The 17197-nt window shown below is 38.8% G+C and overlaps 1 protein-coding gene across 7 annotated transcripts in view; it reads right to left on the bottom strand.

Moving 5' to 3' along the window:
* DNAJC13 (DnaJ heat shock protein family (Hsp40) member C13) overlaps positions 1 to 17197 on the bottom strand; it is a 100717-nt gene that overhangs the window by 73084 nt on the left and 10436 nt on the right. For all 7 annotated transcript variants that reach the window (XR_010599154.1, XR_010599156.1, XR_010599155.1 and 4 more), the window contains exons 3-9: positions 6949 to 7024; positions 5920 to 6069; positions 4554 to 4595; positions 2518 to 2718; positions 1320 to 1526; positions 1127 to 1222; positions 426 to 517 (exon numbers count right to left, since the gene is read on the bottom strand). Coding sequence is in view for 2 of the 7 variants with exons in the window: in XM_005278641.5 (XP_005278698.2) it covers positions 426 to 517; positions 1127 to 1222; positions 1320 to 1526; positions 2518 to 2718; positions 4554 to 4595; positions 5920 to 6069; positions 6949 to 7024 (864 nt within the window). In the remaining 5 variants the exon portion in view is untranslated. The remainder of the gene's footprint in view (positions 1 to 425; positions 518 to 1126; positions 1223 to 1319; positions 1527 to 2517; positions 2719 to 4553; positions 4596 to 5919; positions 6070 to 6948; positions 7025 to 17197) is intronic.

The following is a 17197-nucleotide window of genomic DNA, read 5'->3' as shown; positions in this document are numbered from 1 at the left end:
AAAACTTTTCAAAAACTTGTCAATTACCTTGACACCAAGTTGAGAAAATGTCTATTTCTAATTGACCCTCTAGGACTATTCACCTGTATGGGATAATATAAGTGTAGGAGAAATTTTTTTTTTTTTTTTTTAGTTTCTTCCACGATCCCGTTTACTGAAAGCAGATAGATATGGAACACCAAGGAGTTCACAAATTTAAGTGAGAAGCAGATGACACATGGGGAGATGTCACGTGGTATCTGTTTGAGGTAGTACAGGCATCTTCAGGGTACAAGTCACAGAGAGTTGAAGGTAGGCTTTGAATGAAGTGAGTCTGAATTTGGTTCTTGAAGGTGTTATTTTTAACTTCACACAGCTTACATAATATTTTTGTCATTCAACTGATTTCCCATTTACATTTCTCTGTAATCAAACTTTTAAAATACCTCTCTGTTGAAGAATATTTTCGGATTTGTCCCTTGATAAACTCAATGGTAAAAAGCTGTGGATTTTCACAATCACATACCAGTGCAAATACCTAAAAAGAAGAAGCCATGTAATAAGAGACCACCACACTTACAGGAAGCATTTAATGCACTTCTCATGTACTCAAGGAGGTGAATTTTTGAACCAATGCTCAATGTTACAATATATATTCACGTTTCAAGGAAGTGACACACACACACACACACACAAAAAAAAGAGAACTGCAAGTGTAATCAGAACTTCCTAGTAGCAGCCGTGTTAGTCTGTATCCGCAAAAAGAAGAACAGGAGGACTTGTGGCACCTTAGAGACTAACAAATTTATTAGAGCATAAGCTTTCGTGGACTGCATCCGAAGAAGTGGGCTGTAGTCCACGAAAGCTTATGCTCTAATAAATTTGTTAGTCTCTACGGTGCCACAAGTCCTCCTGTTCTTCTTTTTGCAGAACTTCCTAGAATTTGTTTTGTCAGCTTTTTTTTGGTTTGTGTTTTTTCAAAACGAATCCCAAGAATGGTTTTTGTATCTTTAGAAAAGGGGGTCAGACAGAATGACCACAGTAAATAGAACTGAGTGAACCTCAGTTTTAATTGTCATGTTGCAGCAGTATTATAGAATAAATTTGACTATTAAAATGCAATATTGTAAACAGGATTGTCACCTACCTCTCCTAGAGGTTTCAGTGTCACAATATTATAAGTAGCAGGATCCCGCTCTACTAAGCAAGTTTCTGTAAGGGCTAATACTCTTTTCACAGGTTCCTTAAAGAAAGAACGAACATGTTAGAAAAGGGGATCTCTATTTTAGCCACCTAATAAATCAAACCAATAAGATGTAGTCTAAGTTTATAGACCTTACCGAATGTCTAGGTGTTATTTTTTGAACAACAAATTCTGCTAAAGATGTGATAGACTCATCATTGCTGTATTTCCCAAAGCGAAGGCTCAAGTATTGCTCAAATTCTAAAGGTTCTTTCCTTATTCGGAGGGAGATGCCTATATAATTGCCAGCATGTTCTATTGCACTTTTGATAATTTCTTCCCTTTGCTCAGATGCAAACATGTGCTGCAAATATTAGGAAGAGATATTTAGGTAAGTTTAACACAAAAAATAAGAAACTGAACATCAGGTATAATCAGCTCACAGACAAAGTTTCTTAATAGTTATAAAAAAAGTCGACTTGTTTATATTGCATGGCAGTCTGATTTTTTTATTAGTATCATTTACTAGTAAATGTTGTTTACTTCCCCCCCCACCCACACAACCAGAAATACTATGACAAAGAATTAACATTTCTCCACAGCAGTTTGTAACTTGACTTCACTAGTTAAAATGGTTATAAAAATTTTTAAGTATTATATAGACGTTGATTAACGATACCCATTGTAAGTTTTTTGTAAACAAGAAATAAGACACGAAGTGTGTTTTGAATAGCTTAACTCATGTTTCCCTCTTTAATAAATAGAAAATTAAAACATTTAATTGGGCCAACACTGATGTAGAGGTATCTAAGTTTAAGGTAATTCCTACTGCTGAGCTATCTTGTTTTGCTGCAGACCATTCAGTTGCTTGAAATGTAGTTCACAATAAGTGGCTTAGGATTTTTATTTTAATTCTGCATGGGTTCTCTGCTCCCTCATTTTAACTTGTTCCACTCAAGTTTATACACAGGCAGATAACAACCAGTCCCCCGGTTAGTACTCAAGGGGACTTGGGCAGAATTCCATATTAAATGTTTTATTGAACCAACTTCTGTTGATGAAAGAAGCTTTCAAGGTCTGTGGAATCAAAAAAGTTTCTCTCTTTCACCAACAGAAGTTGGTCCAATGTGTCTCTCATATCCTGGGACCAACATGGCTACAACACTACCAATATTAAAATGTTGTATAATTGGCCCTGTTGAACTTACTAAATGGCTTGTAGATTGTGTAGTTTGATATCTGCCATGGTAGTGATTTGAACTTTCAGGCAAGAGAATGAGACAGCCTCACACTTATTATTTTGTTTATGTAAAACTTCTCATGACTTGATATGCCTAAAATGTTATAATACTCACCAATCTACTAAATCCTCCATAAAGTATAGCGAAACCTCCCTGATAGTCAGAGAGATCAGCAAAGCCTTCAATATTTCTGTAGTCATAGGAACATAGGACTTTATTAGTTGCAGGATTAATTTGATCAAACCCTCCAGGAGTCACTTCCAGAATCACAGGTTTTCTCATGTCACTCCAGTGATGCTTATAGCAGTTGTATCTCTATGAAAGAAGAAACTGCTGTTAAGTTCAGAGACAACCAAAAAGACTTCTTCGCCTTCTGAGGACTACATCTACACATAACAGTTCTTTAATTTGAGATAGTTTCATATGATCAAGCAAGTTTCCCCAATAAATCTGAAAGCCATGACAGCACAGCATGGTTGACCTATCTTTACTTCCTGACCTTCACGTTTATTTATTATATTGTAATTGATATAAGCTTAACCCAGTCTTGACATACTGTTCACTTACAGGATATTCACACTGCAACATGAGCCCGGGCTCAACCCTATCCGTCACCCCTCGCATTTACACTGAAATAGTGCTAACCCAGTGCTCGGCCCCAGTGTCCCAGGATCCTGCAGGGTAGGACCACCCCAGGTAGAGTCCGATGGAACCCGGGGTCCAAGCCCTATTGCTTTGCATTGTAGCTGCAGGCCCGCTTGACTCAGGGCCTGGAGTCATCCAGAAGTATGACAATTATCCTAACAATCTGCAAGCCACTCAGAGAACTGAAGTTACCCCCCTCCTTGGTGTTAACCTATTCTCTTCTGATCGCCGCTCTGAAAGCACACTATCAGAGAGCCTCCTGGGCTGGGTTATCTGTTCAAGCTTCCTGTAAAGTGCAGGATAGGCAGTAAAGTTTTCTCACAGTGCACCATGGTTGTAGGGCTAGAGAGGCCACATTCTGCAGGGGACACTAGGGACTCTGGCATATGGTTACCTTGACTTGGGTCTGTGCACTGCCAGATGCCAGAGCCCTAGGTTTAGCATGGGTTAGAAGAGTCTTAAATGCAGGGTTTAAATACCATGTAGACACTCAAGCCCAGAGTTCCCCCATCATGGGTCAGTTGACTCAAGTCCCACAAACCCTGGCCTTACATTGCAGTGTAGACATAGCCTTAGACAGGGAATCCCCAACAAATTTCAGTCATTAGAATCTTGATTGTTCTATAACAGTGCTATGGAATACTTGTTTAGTAAAGTATCACTTCAAAAAAGTCCTACATGGTGTCGCCCTAGAATGGTAATAGGCTTCTAGACACTCAAAAGGATATAAATGAACAAAGCCATCAAAACAGAAGACCTATTAAGATGCATTCCAGGGAGACGAGTGGATGTGAAACCAAGTGTCAAGGTATGGGTGTTAAATGCATAAATCTCATAAGCTGACTTACTACAGAGATTCAGTAGCTAGTTTCCAGTAAGCTCTGTCATGCTCTCTCCATAAGTCTTCTTTGAAAAGATATGTTTGGAAGTTTTCCCCTACTCCCACTATACACCAAGAATTCGCATTCTCCCCCCCCCTTCACAGCAGCTAGCAATAAGGTGGTGAAGTCCTCCCAAAGTACATAAGTGCTACTACACATTTACTTTCAAACGCAAGTCTTTGCTGACCATGTTCTGATAACTTCACTTTAATTTCAACTATTTCTAATTAATAATATTCAATCTCCTTTTAAAAGGGATTTTTGAAATAGATCTACAGTTCTGTAGTCTGTCTACTATAGCTACACCACATAAGTGTACCTTGATAGCAACCCTTGAAGTGACAGAGAAGTATGTTTTTTCCAGTTTGTTTGTGCAGTTGTACATGTTACCTCTTTGCTTTATATGGAGAGTTCTCCCATATTGTTCATCTCACAACATTTAAAAAAAAGAAAAAAAAAATTGCAAAGCCACAAAATTGGCAGGAAATTCAGATTTAGGTGTAGCCATAACTATTTAAAATACAAAGGGACATGGTCAACTTGAAATTAAAGTCTGTTTTTACAGTATTTGTAAATATGAAATGACTGGATTTGTAATCCAATACAGACAGGCCAGATACTTGCCCTTCCTGTGATTTTTCCTTCTGAAAAGTCTGTTCTGAATCTCTGTAAAAAGGAGAATGGAAACAAGTTGTTACTGTCATTTCAGTGAGAAAATAAATTCATTGTTCTAATTATTCCGGAGGGACTCCGACGTGAATCCTTTTGGGATAGTCTAAAACTTAAAGATTTAAAAGTTGTATATTTAAAGTGCACCATTTGTTTTATATAAAAACATACGTTCGCTGGTAGTGAACAACGCAGTGATACTCGGACGGAGGCTCACAAGCCGCAAGTACCTCTTTAATGCATCTCCTGCAGCACGTGATATTAAAACACTGTGCAATTTAATTATGAATCACTCCAAATGCTTTTACTGTGTTATTAACAGAGGTGAAAGTAAGCTAGTACCATGTACTGGTAACAAAGCGGCCGCTGGTACACAGCCGACGTTCAAGCGCTGCTGCTACGGCGGGGGCAAAAGGGGCATCTGTCCTGGGGCAAGGCAATTTAAAAGGACCCAGGGTTCCCGGCCGCTGTGGCAGTGGCCGGAGCCCCAGGCAGTGCAGGCTGGGCAACGCTGAAGAGCTGGCTGGGGTAGGCTGGCACCCAGCCCTGCCCATAGGCGTGGGAAGTACGGGTGCAGGGGGTGCTGCATCACCCCCCCCCCAGGCTTTGCACCCAGCGTGGCCCCTCGCCCGGGGTGCCAGCTCCTCACCCACCACCGGCCCCTCTGCTGCCATCCAGGATCCCAGCTGCCGGCCTGGGGCGGCACAACCGGCCCCAGCTGTGATCCCAGCCTGGGGCGGAGAGGGGCGTGGCTGGTTGAAGGGGCAGATACAGCTCAGCACTCCCACCCTAAAAATTGTTCCAGCTCCACTGGCCCTGCCCCTTCCACCTGAGGCCCCGCCTCTTCGGGGGCCCAGAGCCAGGCCTCCCCCACCGTGCCCAGGGATCTGGCAGCATTGCGTCCCAGTAAGAGATTTAAGTTAATTGGTTAATAACCAGGGGTGAAAGTAAGTCATCAACTTGCATTAAGTTATTAACTGATATGCTATAAGAATATTAAATATTTAGTACCATAGTAAATGAAACATTCACACTACTGTGGCTCTTTTGGGTAATATTGGTCATTAATTTGGCTACTAATCCACTGAGGTCTGAGTATCACTGGTCTAACACATTGAGTAAATTGGAGTCTTAGATACAAGTTATTTCAATGAACACTGTAGGTCAAGTATATGAATATCTATTTTAATATATAAAGCACAGCAGCTTTCCTTCTCATCACATAAAATACAAAGTGAACATTCTTATTACATCTAATAATAGTGTAACAATACAGTAACATATCTTAAATTGGTTGACTAGCCAAATAACTAGTTCTTACCAGTGCTTCTGTAATGAGTTCTGTTCTATGGTCTGTAGAAAACTTAAGAGTTTCAGACTTCTTTCCACTCCCCTTACGAAAGGTGAGGCTGAATTCTGTTCCTTGCCCCTTTCCAACAGGACCGATACTACAAATATCTCCATAAGGCCACTAAGGTAAACAAAATTAAGGTAATTTGATAAGTTTCTATTAATGTAAGAAATAGAATCTTTTATATCCAAATGTAGTGAAACAGGTATTTAAGGGTGTATTTGTACTTTAGGTCTCTTTATAAGAGGTCTCAATTGTTAAAAACAATCAAGGTTATAACAAAACCCAACACTCTAGTTTGTGACTAATATAAAGGTATACAGTAATTAAATATGGGAGTTATCAACAAGCAGCATATATATCTGTTTTATGATTAAGTATTCAAATTTGATGAAGAAGCTCAATGCATTCACTCTCTGCTGAAAGTGGTAGCTAGGAATTAAAAAAAAGCTAACATTTCTACTAATGAGAAAGCACAAGGATCCAAGCAAAGAAGGATGGAGGAGCAGAGCAAAGTTGGGTAAAATTTGTGACCCTGTAGATCTCTGCTCTGCAGTGATTCCTTTCAGGGACACAGGAACTGTCAAGTAGTCCTGAGATAGGACGCAAAAAAAGGGAAGTTGAAAGAGATTGTTTTACTAAGTAACAATTTTAGTTCTGTTGTGTAACAGAACAGAGGACTATACAAGCTTCTAAAGCCACCAAATCACAGTTTAAACTATTAGCTGTTGCATCAGCTACTTTTCTTTAGCGTATAAAAGGACAATTTGACTGAGCAAGCCTAGGCACTACAGTGCCTAATCATGAAATTAGTGCAACTGATACCCCTTTTGGTTATGCTTAGTGTTCACACCAGAGAGAACCCTCTGTAAAACGTAGCTGACCACACTCAATATTAAAGGAGGGGACAAGAAGAGTCAGAAAAGTATTAACATGAAATCAGATTGCATTAGGATATCTTAAGGTATCCAAGAAGGCTATAACTACATTTATCATTACCTGATTTGTGACTTCTAGTGTGTTCGGATTGTATGTAGTGATGGCATGGGTTCCAACTGAGAAGACTCTCTTATACCTAAAACATAACAAAAAAAGTATTTAGTTTAAAAGTATTTTCCTGAAATCTCAAAAACAATATGTACAGATATTCTACTATAAATACACTATCCCCCATTAGGAGAGAACCAACATAAGCCTAATCATAGTCACTAACCATTACAATGAATATGGCCAGACTTAAGTGAGTATGCAATTATTTCTCAATATAAAGGATTAAGTTTGCTAGAGTACCCTTTTATCCCTTCATAAAGATGCCCCTTAATGTGCCTGGTGAACAGAAGAGAAAGGAAAGGTTTAAGAATATTTAAATTGTTGCAGCATTCTCTCCCTCCCTGCCAAACACAGGAAGATCTAAGTCCAAAAACTTAATGTGCACTGACATGTTAGGATAATATTCAGAAGTACAAAATACCAATGGGAAACTTGCAATGGGTATTTTCACCAACATGACTATATGTAGAAAGGCAAAAAAAATGAGGGAGAAAACTGATAGTTACAAATTCAAAATAGCATAAATTGAGACAATTCTGAATGGAGAACACAGCTTCCAAATAAAAGTAACTACTTCAATACTTTTCTCCAAGGAACTATATTGACCTAATTCAACAACAACAATTAAAAACAGTAGACAAAAGCCGCACCAGAAGTTTGATGGTTTGTGTGGTTCAAAGAAAGGCCAATTGGTCCAAATCTACCAACTGCTAGTTTGCAGCAAGCACTTGAGTATATAGCATCTGTACAAATCTTATTTAAAAATAACTTAAGACCTCTAACTTCAAGATCAATGTGTGTGTGTAAATCAGCATTTTAACATTTATGCAAATACAAGAGCTAGAAATCTGGAATTAGAGTTTTAAAAACACCTTTAAATCACACCTTGATTCCCTGCCCCTGTATAATTCATCAAAACTATTCGTAATTAGAGTAACTAGATATATTTTACATATAGACTTCACACATATTGAAGACATACACATTCCTCAGCATGTTTCAGCTATCAAGAGCCCTCTACTTAATGTGGCTAAAAATGGTATGGCAGAAGTGCATCTCATGGCTGATTGTTAACTATGGATAAGGTAGACAGAGACTAGTTTTACAAGTTACTTCTAATTATATTTTCCTTGCTTTTGTCAGTTACACCATTATATCCTTTTGAAATATTACATTCAGTCATTAAATACTAAAGCAAATCTGATTAGTCTGAGGAAGGATTTCCCATTTGCTCACAGCCTTTTTTGCATGCTACAAATTATTCACATTAAACTATATTTCCAGTGACAGTACTGAACATTTAGAAGCTATAATTGAGGGATGAGGGAAATCATCAAGAAACTAGATGTGACTTTGAGCAAGTTAAATGAACTTCTGAAGTGTTTACTAACCTCTACTTTATTTGATTTACAATATAAATCATTGTTTAAAAATAAATTAAGGTACAAGTACAGAAAAAGTTGACAACTCATACTTACAGTACCCAGAAAGAGCTGTTGAATAGAAACTGTTTATCCTATAAAAACTTAATAGACCCATGAATGCAAACTCTTATGGCATCTAGTCTATCCTTACAGGAATATTGTCAAAACTACTGTTCTGTTCTCCTCACTGCTCAGTTCTGTTAGCAGTCAGGATGCCGAAATACAAGATTTCAGCTTTACATTCTAGAATTAGATAAAATGTTTACTTTGTATAATCACAGGGAGGTGAACAAAATGGTAACTTACATTTACATCATCTCAAAACATGAGTAAGGTGTAGGGCTGTCCGGACTGCCATAGCATGGACATCACCCTATATATCTGAGGCCCCATATAACCCTACATTTTGTGGCTGCATGGACCCCCTTCTCCTCCTCTGCAATCAAACTTCCATATACCATGGAAGAACAATTTGAGGAGCTGTTTTGGTTTCTTGGAGGGAGGCGGGGAGAGAAAGAGGAATAGGGGCTACTGCCTGTAGTGTGATGTGTTTCTCATCCTCTTATAGAGTTGCATTTAAGCTGCTTCCTTTACAGTTTAGCTACTTTGCAAACCAGAGGATTGAAGGTTTGTAAATGATGCGCACAGACAATCTGAATTTACAAAACTTCTGAACAGACCATAGCAATTTCATCAAAAGTAATTAACTGTCAATTAAACTGAAGAGTAGGTTGCAACAAATAATAAAATAAAGTGAACTAGGCCTGGAAAAGCATCCGTTGTTTTAGTAATAAGAGAAAACTAACTAGCTGGTGGTAGATTGATAACTTTTAACTATAATTCTTCCAAATATAATTAAGGCCCCTCTACACAAAGCAAGTATTTTTGAGAAATGAAGAGCCCACATATGTCACGCAGGCTTAGTCTACACTTCAAAGTTTTGCCAGCACTGCTATGTTGGCTAGGAGCATGAAAACAAAAAACACACTCCCCCACACAGCTATGCCAGCAAAAACCCTGATGTAGACAGCTATGCTCACACAAGAGTGCTTCTGTCTGTTTAGCTAGCATTGCTGGTTGAAGAACTCCATCTGTCAGATTACACTGAATCTCTAAGCCGGCAAAGACTATAGGGCAGGCAAGCCCACCTCTACTTTTGCAGTGAAGATGAGGCCTAAAACAGTGGATAGCCTGAGTGTTTCACAGTGTGGCCACTCTCATTTGAGCTAACTATTGCAGTGAAGAAAAAAAATTATGCACAACAAAAAAGTAAAAAGCACCTTTAACGGTGAAGATAAGGTCTTGCTTACCAATAGAATGATTGGATTAGCAGCTGATGACTTGTGCTAACTTGAGCTGGGTAGCTGAATCCCCACTACTGTACTGGGTTGTCAGCAGCACTGGAGATTTAACCCACACCCCGACAGGCCAGCTAACTTGAATTGAAGATCCCACCTAATTCCAGCTAGAGAGCTGCATGTGGACATGAGCTAGAAAAGGGCCAACACTCAAGTTATACCATGAGTTAACACAGCAGTGAAGACAATCCTGGAAAAGAAGGAGAATCTCAGGATTCCACTGCAGAAAGGGCTAAGACACAAGGTCATTATCTGGGAGATGTGTATTCAGAGACCAAAGAAGGGCCAGAGGTCACAGGGAGATCACTGGCAACTTGAGTGAGGACTTTAAAAATTAAGTCACTTAGCTGGATAGCTCCCTTTTAAGAGCCTTTCTGGACAAGTTCTATAGCAAAAGCAATAAACAAATTAAAAATTTGGAAAAGGAATGAGACTATGGTTTATACCAAAATGTCCTTTCTGGGCTCAGATTCACTAATCCAGGTTCCTGAAAATTCAGGAACAGGAAATTAAAATCTCTTAATAGAGATGGGGAAGGAATGGTTCATGTTTGTAAGCCAGAACCACAGTACCTTTAATATATTTATCTTCACAACATCCTGTGAGGTAGGGAAGCATTAACCCCATTTTACAGATGCCAAAAGTTACATAGAAGTTAATGGCAGGGTAGGGAACTGAATCCAGCTACAGTGGTTAGTGCTGTGGGAGGCTCCAACAACTTCTCAGCAACTTTAGTGGACTGAGTAATTACGTCTCCACTTTGATAACTGAGTTGTCCTCTTTAAAAAGACATGCTACAATTTCTTTTTAATATCAAGTTATTTGTGTAGTCCATGTACAGGTTTGGAAGTATTGCAAAGTACTGGAACACCCTTGTCTCATGAGGTTCCACAGAAAGCCACAAAAAGAATGCGCCTCCCATATCTAAGGTGTGCTAATACCTAACAGCCCTGTGTGTTACAGTGTTTAAGAGGGACAATGAAACAGTCAAAAATTATGTTTAAAAGAAGAAGTTCTGAAATCAGACCTCAGACCCATTTCTACTGATTTTTTTTTAAAGGTGTAAATGGAAAGTTTGCCTACGAACTAGAGAATAAATCAATTAAACTTATTTCTGAATAGTGTTTTCATTTTTTAAACTCCTATGTTACTCATTTACACAAATATATTTGAAAGTTTGATTTGAGAAACATTAGGCTCTAAAAATCTGAAAGAAAGATTTACTTATTCTAACAAAGTAAGGGAATGGAGTTCAATATTATTTTTATGTTTTAGAAAATGTTCTACAAAGTCGAGAAGGAGAACGGGTAGAATTATTGGTTACTAGAGCGATACAACTATTGGATGTAATCAACTGCATGTTGCAGAAAGGTGAATGGGTGGAGTTGTGAATTACAGGGGACTTGCTTTGCTAAAATCTAGAAGCTTCTGGACAGATGGGCAAAGCATTTGATAACATGGTTCCATATCATGTCTGATTTAGCTCATTTGTTTTTATTGTTCAAGGTGTTCATTCACTTTGTGGTTTCTTGTTCTAACAGTAGAAAGTAGGAAAAACTGAACCAATACTACTAACAGATGAATAGTAAAGATTACCAAGAGTTAATATGAAATTCTGACTCATTATGCCTTAAAATCAAGGTGGAATGATTTAATTCAGCAAGCAGAACCCCAATTTAATTTTGTTTTGCATCTGTACTTTATTCACTCCTTAGAAGAACTTTTTCAATATCAAGTGTCCCACTGAATTAAATGGCATATTGTATGTCACAACACAAATGATCCTGCAGGCAGGACATTTTATATGTTGACCACAACAATGGAATAAGGTCCCTGTTCTAGGCTTTTCAGCAGCATTTCAATATACACTTAATTCAGAAAGAGTCCATTAGTATTATATAGCAAAAGATGGTGTAGATGAACTTGTGATTATTCCACAAAATAAAAAAGAAGCAGAGTAAGGAAGTTTTAACTTTTTATAGGCTAGCATGACCTTTGTTGCAGCAGTCTGTTCACCTGTAGAATTGTAAAAGGGTGCTGGCTTCAATCTGAGTCTGTTGTGCATTTTATGGATTGTGAGCAAGTGTGTTTTACGAATTACAGTTGGAGAACTACTACCTCATATTGCTTAGGTTCTAGTTACCAGCAAGACCACTTCTCACCACGCAGATTATGGCAGTCAAGGTTCAACATCAGTTGGCAGTATTGGAACCTTGGTAGACGGCGGGAGGGTATTTTCAATGGAGAGATCTTGATTCTGGATTTCACTTCCCCCATTCGTCAGAAACAACCAGAGCCTGTTGGCATTTAGGGCACGGAACAAAACCTCTGTTCACTCAAACTTTTTAACCTTATGAGGCTGGTGGAGAAGAGGATTTTGTATTTAAAGATAGCTCTTGTTTCCTTCTCTCACCCCCCGCCTCCCTCAAATGTTGCCACAGAATTTAAAATGTAATAGTTGTAAAGTTCAGGAGTGTCCTTTCATGCAGACAATTTGCAATATGTTAATCAAGATTAACGGTTTTAGTTATTGAAGATGTCCCCACAGGTTTAGGAACAGGATGTGTGTTTTGTAATTTAAATATAAAAATGCAGAATACATCACAGCCTCTTTAAATCCTTGAGGCTGTTTAAACTTGAATCCCAACAGTGTTCTATTGTCAGGGACGCAAGACAGAATTTTTGGCTATCCAAAAGTCTCTTCACTGCACTCCAGGAGAAAAGCCTGGAGCACAGTCTTTTCTGAACTGCCATGTTTGTATCTCACCCCTTCATTCGGGAAGCTGAAACCGTATTTACCACAGAAATTCAGATGTCTGAGATCTTCAGATAGATTTCTACTGCTGCCACATCTGCACATACAGTATGAGAAGAGGCTGGTGTGTACCAGTTTTAGATTCTGGTGATTTTATAAAGTTATTTTTCATATTTATTATCTAGTATGTAACAGCACTGTAGGATAAACAGCACTGTAGGATGATTTTAATTGAGAGTTTACCTCCTAGCAATAATCATGATTTCAGAGGTAAGTCACCACTGTAAAGAGGCCTAAAGTTAAAGCCAGCACTTTTTTCAGGTATAGCCTGTACCATAAAACTGCCTATAAAAAAGTTTAAGTAGACATGTAGCCAAACAGCTTTTTATAGAAGATTTTAATTCTGCTGCTCAGATCTTCACACTTACAAAGCAAAAAATAAAAGCTACATTTTTAAAAGCTACCACTTTGTCAGAATGGCTTTAACTGACCCATTGTTAATTAATGGATATTCTCTTGTTGAAGTTTCAAATGCCTCTTACAGGAAATCAAGAACTTTTAGTTTATTCATTCAAAATTTTGAATATTTGTTTTTCTGCTAAGAAAATTCACCTCTCTTGAGCACATTGATCTGGGGATATTTTTAGAACTAAAAGTCTGGATCAATGCACATCTGGCCCTGTGCAGCAAAATCTTTAGCCATCCAGACTGCTCCTTTTTCACATTACACATTTTTTTTTTTTTTTTAGGCTTCCAAACAGAAGGTCAACTAAGTTTAAGTAAGTACCATTTTCCCCTGAACACCAATGGAAAACAATCCAATTTGGTGTTCTTATATTTTAAGAAGAATACAGTGGCTCACATTCATAAGTTGTCCTGCCTGTAAACTTAGATACGATATGCTCTAGACCAGGGGTCGGCAACGTTCGGCACGCGGCTCGCCAGGGTAAGCACCCTGGAGGGCCGGGCCAGTTTATTTACCTACTGATCAGCCGAACCTGCCGCATCAGTAGGTAAATAAACTGGCCCGACCCGCCAGGGTGCTTACCCTGGTGAGCCGCGTGCCGAACGTTGCCAACCCCTGCTCTAGACAGACATTATACACTTATTTGTAAGCAAAGATTCAAGTTAAGAACAGTTAGCAATTGTCAGGATTTTGTGATAACAGTCAAAAATGTTTGCACTACAATAGTACCCTGAACAAGAAAAAACTGATTGTAATGAGTGATGCTTTAGAAAAAAAAAAAATATTGCCTTTAGTAAAAGTTTAAACACAATTTGGGGCCTAGTATAGATTTAGTGACACATATGACTAGGTTTTAATTTAATTGAAGCATCTATATTTCTCCTTTACACTTATACACACAGAAGAGCTTATATTAAAAGAGCATTAAAGTTGCAAACTCAAGAGTTAAAAAATGTCAGAATGAAGGTCTCCTGTTCAACCTTAATTCATATGTGCACATCCCATATGATACAGTCTAATTACCGGTACATTATTGCATGCTATTTTCCTAATATTTGAATGCTGGACTCTGCAACCCTATTGTTCTTTTAATTGCAGGTTTTGGGTTTAAATGCAGCTTCCTGATATGAAAAAAAATTCTATCCAGCCACAGTTTGGGTCAGCAGCAACAGGACCTTTAGCAAAGACCTGTACCACTTGAGTTAACAGAGTAACATGCAGCAGTAGTAGGCTGTTTTTCTCTGTGACCAGTCACTAACAGAGTGAGACACTTTGCCAGAGTGCTTCATAGCTATTTGCTGTCAGCAGAGGAACTTAGACTCAGGACTCCTGGGTTCAATTTCAGGTTCGCAGCAATCCAATGCTTATTTACAGGTAAATTATTTGTAGCAACAGCATGTATGTCCATTTGATTGCAGATTTGTTTTAATAGTGTGTTTTTAATTAAGCTCAGCATTTTTTGTTCTTATTACCCTGAGGCAACATATGTACTTTTAAAAAGATGTCTGAGTAATTTGTCCATGATGATTTTAATTGAGAGTTTACCTCCTAGCAATAATCATGATTTCAGAGGTAAGTCACCACTGTAAAGAGGCCTAAAGGCAGAGCCTTGTTCTTGCATCAAGGCAGTAATAATGTAGCCCAGAGCAGACTGAGTGGAACTGCCAGGCTTTAGAGTTTTATTGTTGTTGGACAGGGAACTCTGTCAGATATTGACAAGTTTTATTTCAAGATTTCTTGGTTGTCAGTCCTTCCTTTGGCCTCTTCCAAGAATTCATGATGCTATTTCAGTTAAGCAGTGGTGGGTCACTTTTGTCCCAATGCTCCTAGCCTTTGCTGAGGAATGAGCTGACACTGATCCTGAATTCTGGAGTATTACCCAAATGATCAGGTTTCAACCCCAATTTGTTGTTCAAGCATGTGTCTACAGGCTAACCCCGTATCTGTCCCCAACAAGGAGGAGTACACTGTACTCCAAGAATTCAGAAAGCAGGCGCATGAAAGAGATGCTATCCTACAGTTCTACAGTGAATGCTACTACATGTAAGAGTTGAGTGCTGGATTCAAACAGTCCCCACACAAACACACTAAAGAACTTCTATCGCACTATGAAACAGTCAAACTGTGCAGGAAGATTTGCTGCCGGTAAGAATGCTGTTTAACAGAGCGGAGTTTCATTCCCATTCTAAGATCAGGTAGAGCAGAATTTCAGAAATATTTATACTCCAAACATTGGATTGAAAAATATGCCAGCAATATTGCAGATGATGTCAGGAAATACCAAGGGAGGTAACTTCACTATATGTTCTACTTCACAGTACTGCCAAGTTGAAAGTCAATCATCATAGTAGGAGGTAACCCAGGATTTGAGTTTTATTTTTGTGTAGGCCTCCAAATTTAAGTTTATCGTGCAAGGCGATAGATGGGGCAATGAATAAATAAAGCTATTTTCATGTTTTTTCCCCCCTTACACTTCAATTGTATGCTCTAAATGCATCATGTCACCTCAGTTCAGGTTTGGGTTGAAAAAAAGCACTTCCCTGAGGCTTATGTCCCTCTCCTTCATGTCACCACTGAGGTGATACTTCTGGATGCCACAGTTTCTCAGATAATATGTAACCATTGTATGTTCAATACAAGTGACAGCTTGGCCCTGTAGTCTTATGGCATTTTTAGAATGATAATCTTAAAAAGCTTTAGCTCAGCGTATGGTTGTTTGTTTTTAGGTTGAAGTACCAGAAAGCAAACACTTAAAACAAAGTCCCTCTGTAGCATTCTAAGCAGCACACTCAAGTGGATAACTATTTGCTTTTAAAACTAGACAAGGCAACTTATATGCCAAAAACTGAATTAAAGTAAAGTTAGGTTTGATTTTAAAACCAGAATCAGTAAACAAAGTTAGTGACTATTGTACTTTGAATTGTGACTTCTATTTGCAAAACCTCAAATACAACATTACATTTTGCTTTAGTATCCAAACAAACAGTCACAGCATGAAGGCACGTGGAAATTATACACTGAAAATTTGCCATGTCTCTGCTTGGCTAATGAGCAGTAAGCCTTGTCTACACTAGGGAATTTTTACAAAGATTTGCCACTATTGCCAACACTACTTTAGCTGCAGCAGTGCCTAAAACACGGACATGCTGCTCTCGAGCTCTGGCAACAGTATCCAACTCAGACTTACTTATATTTAACTTATGGTATTGAAGACAAATGCTGGAGCAACATGTATGGTAAGGCTCCCACCTTCACTAAGACCAGTTCAGATCCACTATTGTGTCAGCAGTAGTGAAAGGTTTTTTACATTACCTAGAGAAAAAGATTTAAGATCGTCTACAATGTATCAGAACCGGTGTTCCCAAAATAATCTCCATTAGTAGTTCAGCGGTTAACGCAGAACAATACAGTCTAAGGGCAGGTCTTCACTACGGGGGGGTCGATTTAAGATACGCAAATTCAGCTACGCGAAGAGCGTAGCTGAATTCGACGTATCGCAGCCGACTTACCCCGTTGTAGGGATGGTGACAAAATCGACCTCTGCAGCTTCCCGTCGACGGCGCTTACTCCCACCCCCGAGAGGTCGATTTCTACCCGCCAATTCAGGCGGGTAGTGTAGCCCTAGCCCAAGAAGAAGTACAGACTAGTGAACTCGTCCATTAAAAGGGAAATGAAGGGGTGGGGGGGGAAAACCACACGACACTCATGAAAAAAGCAGTTTCTAAATATTCAGGTACTAGTTTGAAAATTTATTACATCTCCATTTATGTAATTTAAAATACTTTGACTAGTCACTTTTTTAATCTCACTAGTGCAACAGACACCAAGACAATCAGACAGCATAGCCCAGATGTGTTTTCTTGAAAACTGGGAAACCTACAGTAGAGAGAAGAGAATTGGAACAGAAGTGGATGAAGGCAGGCTGAGCAGATGGTTAAACAGTACTAGTTCTGGCTTCTGAAGAGGCAGTCAGAGTAGAGTGACCAGATGTCCCGTTTTTAAAGGGACAGTCCCATTTTTGGGGACTTTTTCCTATATTGGTGCCGATTACTCTCCACCCCCTGTCCCATTTTTTCCACAGTTGCTATCTGGTCACCTTAAGTCAGAACAGAGACTTTATAGTAACATGAGCCTTCAGCTCCACAACATTTTTAAAGACTTGAGAGTACACAATTAGAGATCAGAAACAGGATAA

The sequence above is a fragment of the Chrysemys picta genome, chromosome 2, assembly GCF_011386835.1.
Source record: "Chrysemys picta bellii isolate R12L10 chromosome 2, ASM1138683v2, whole genome shotgun sequence".
Taxonomy (NCBI): domain Eukaryota; kingdom Metazoa; phylum Chordata; order Testudines; family Emydidae; genus Chrysemys; species Chrysemys picta.
Note: the sequence above shows the minus strand (reverse complement) of the source record. Positions and strands in the feature narration are given on the sequence as shown.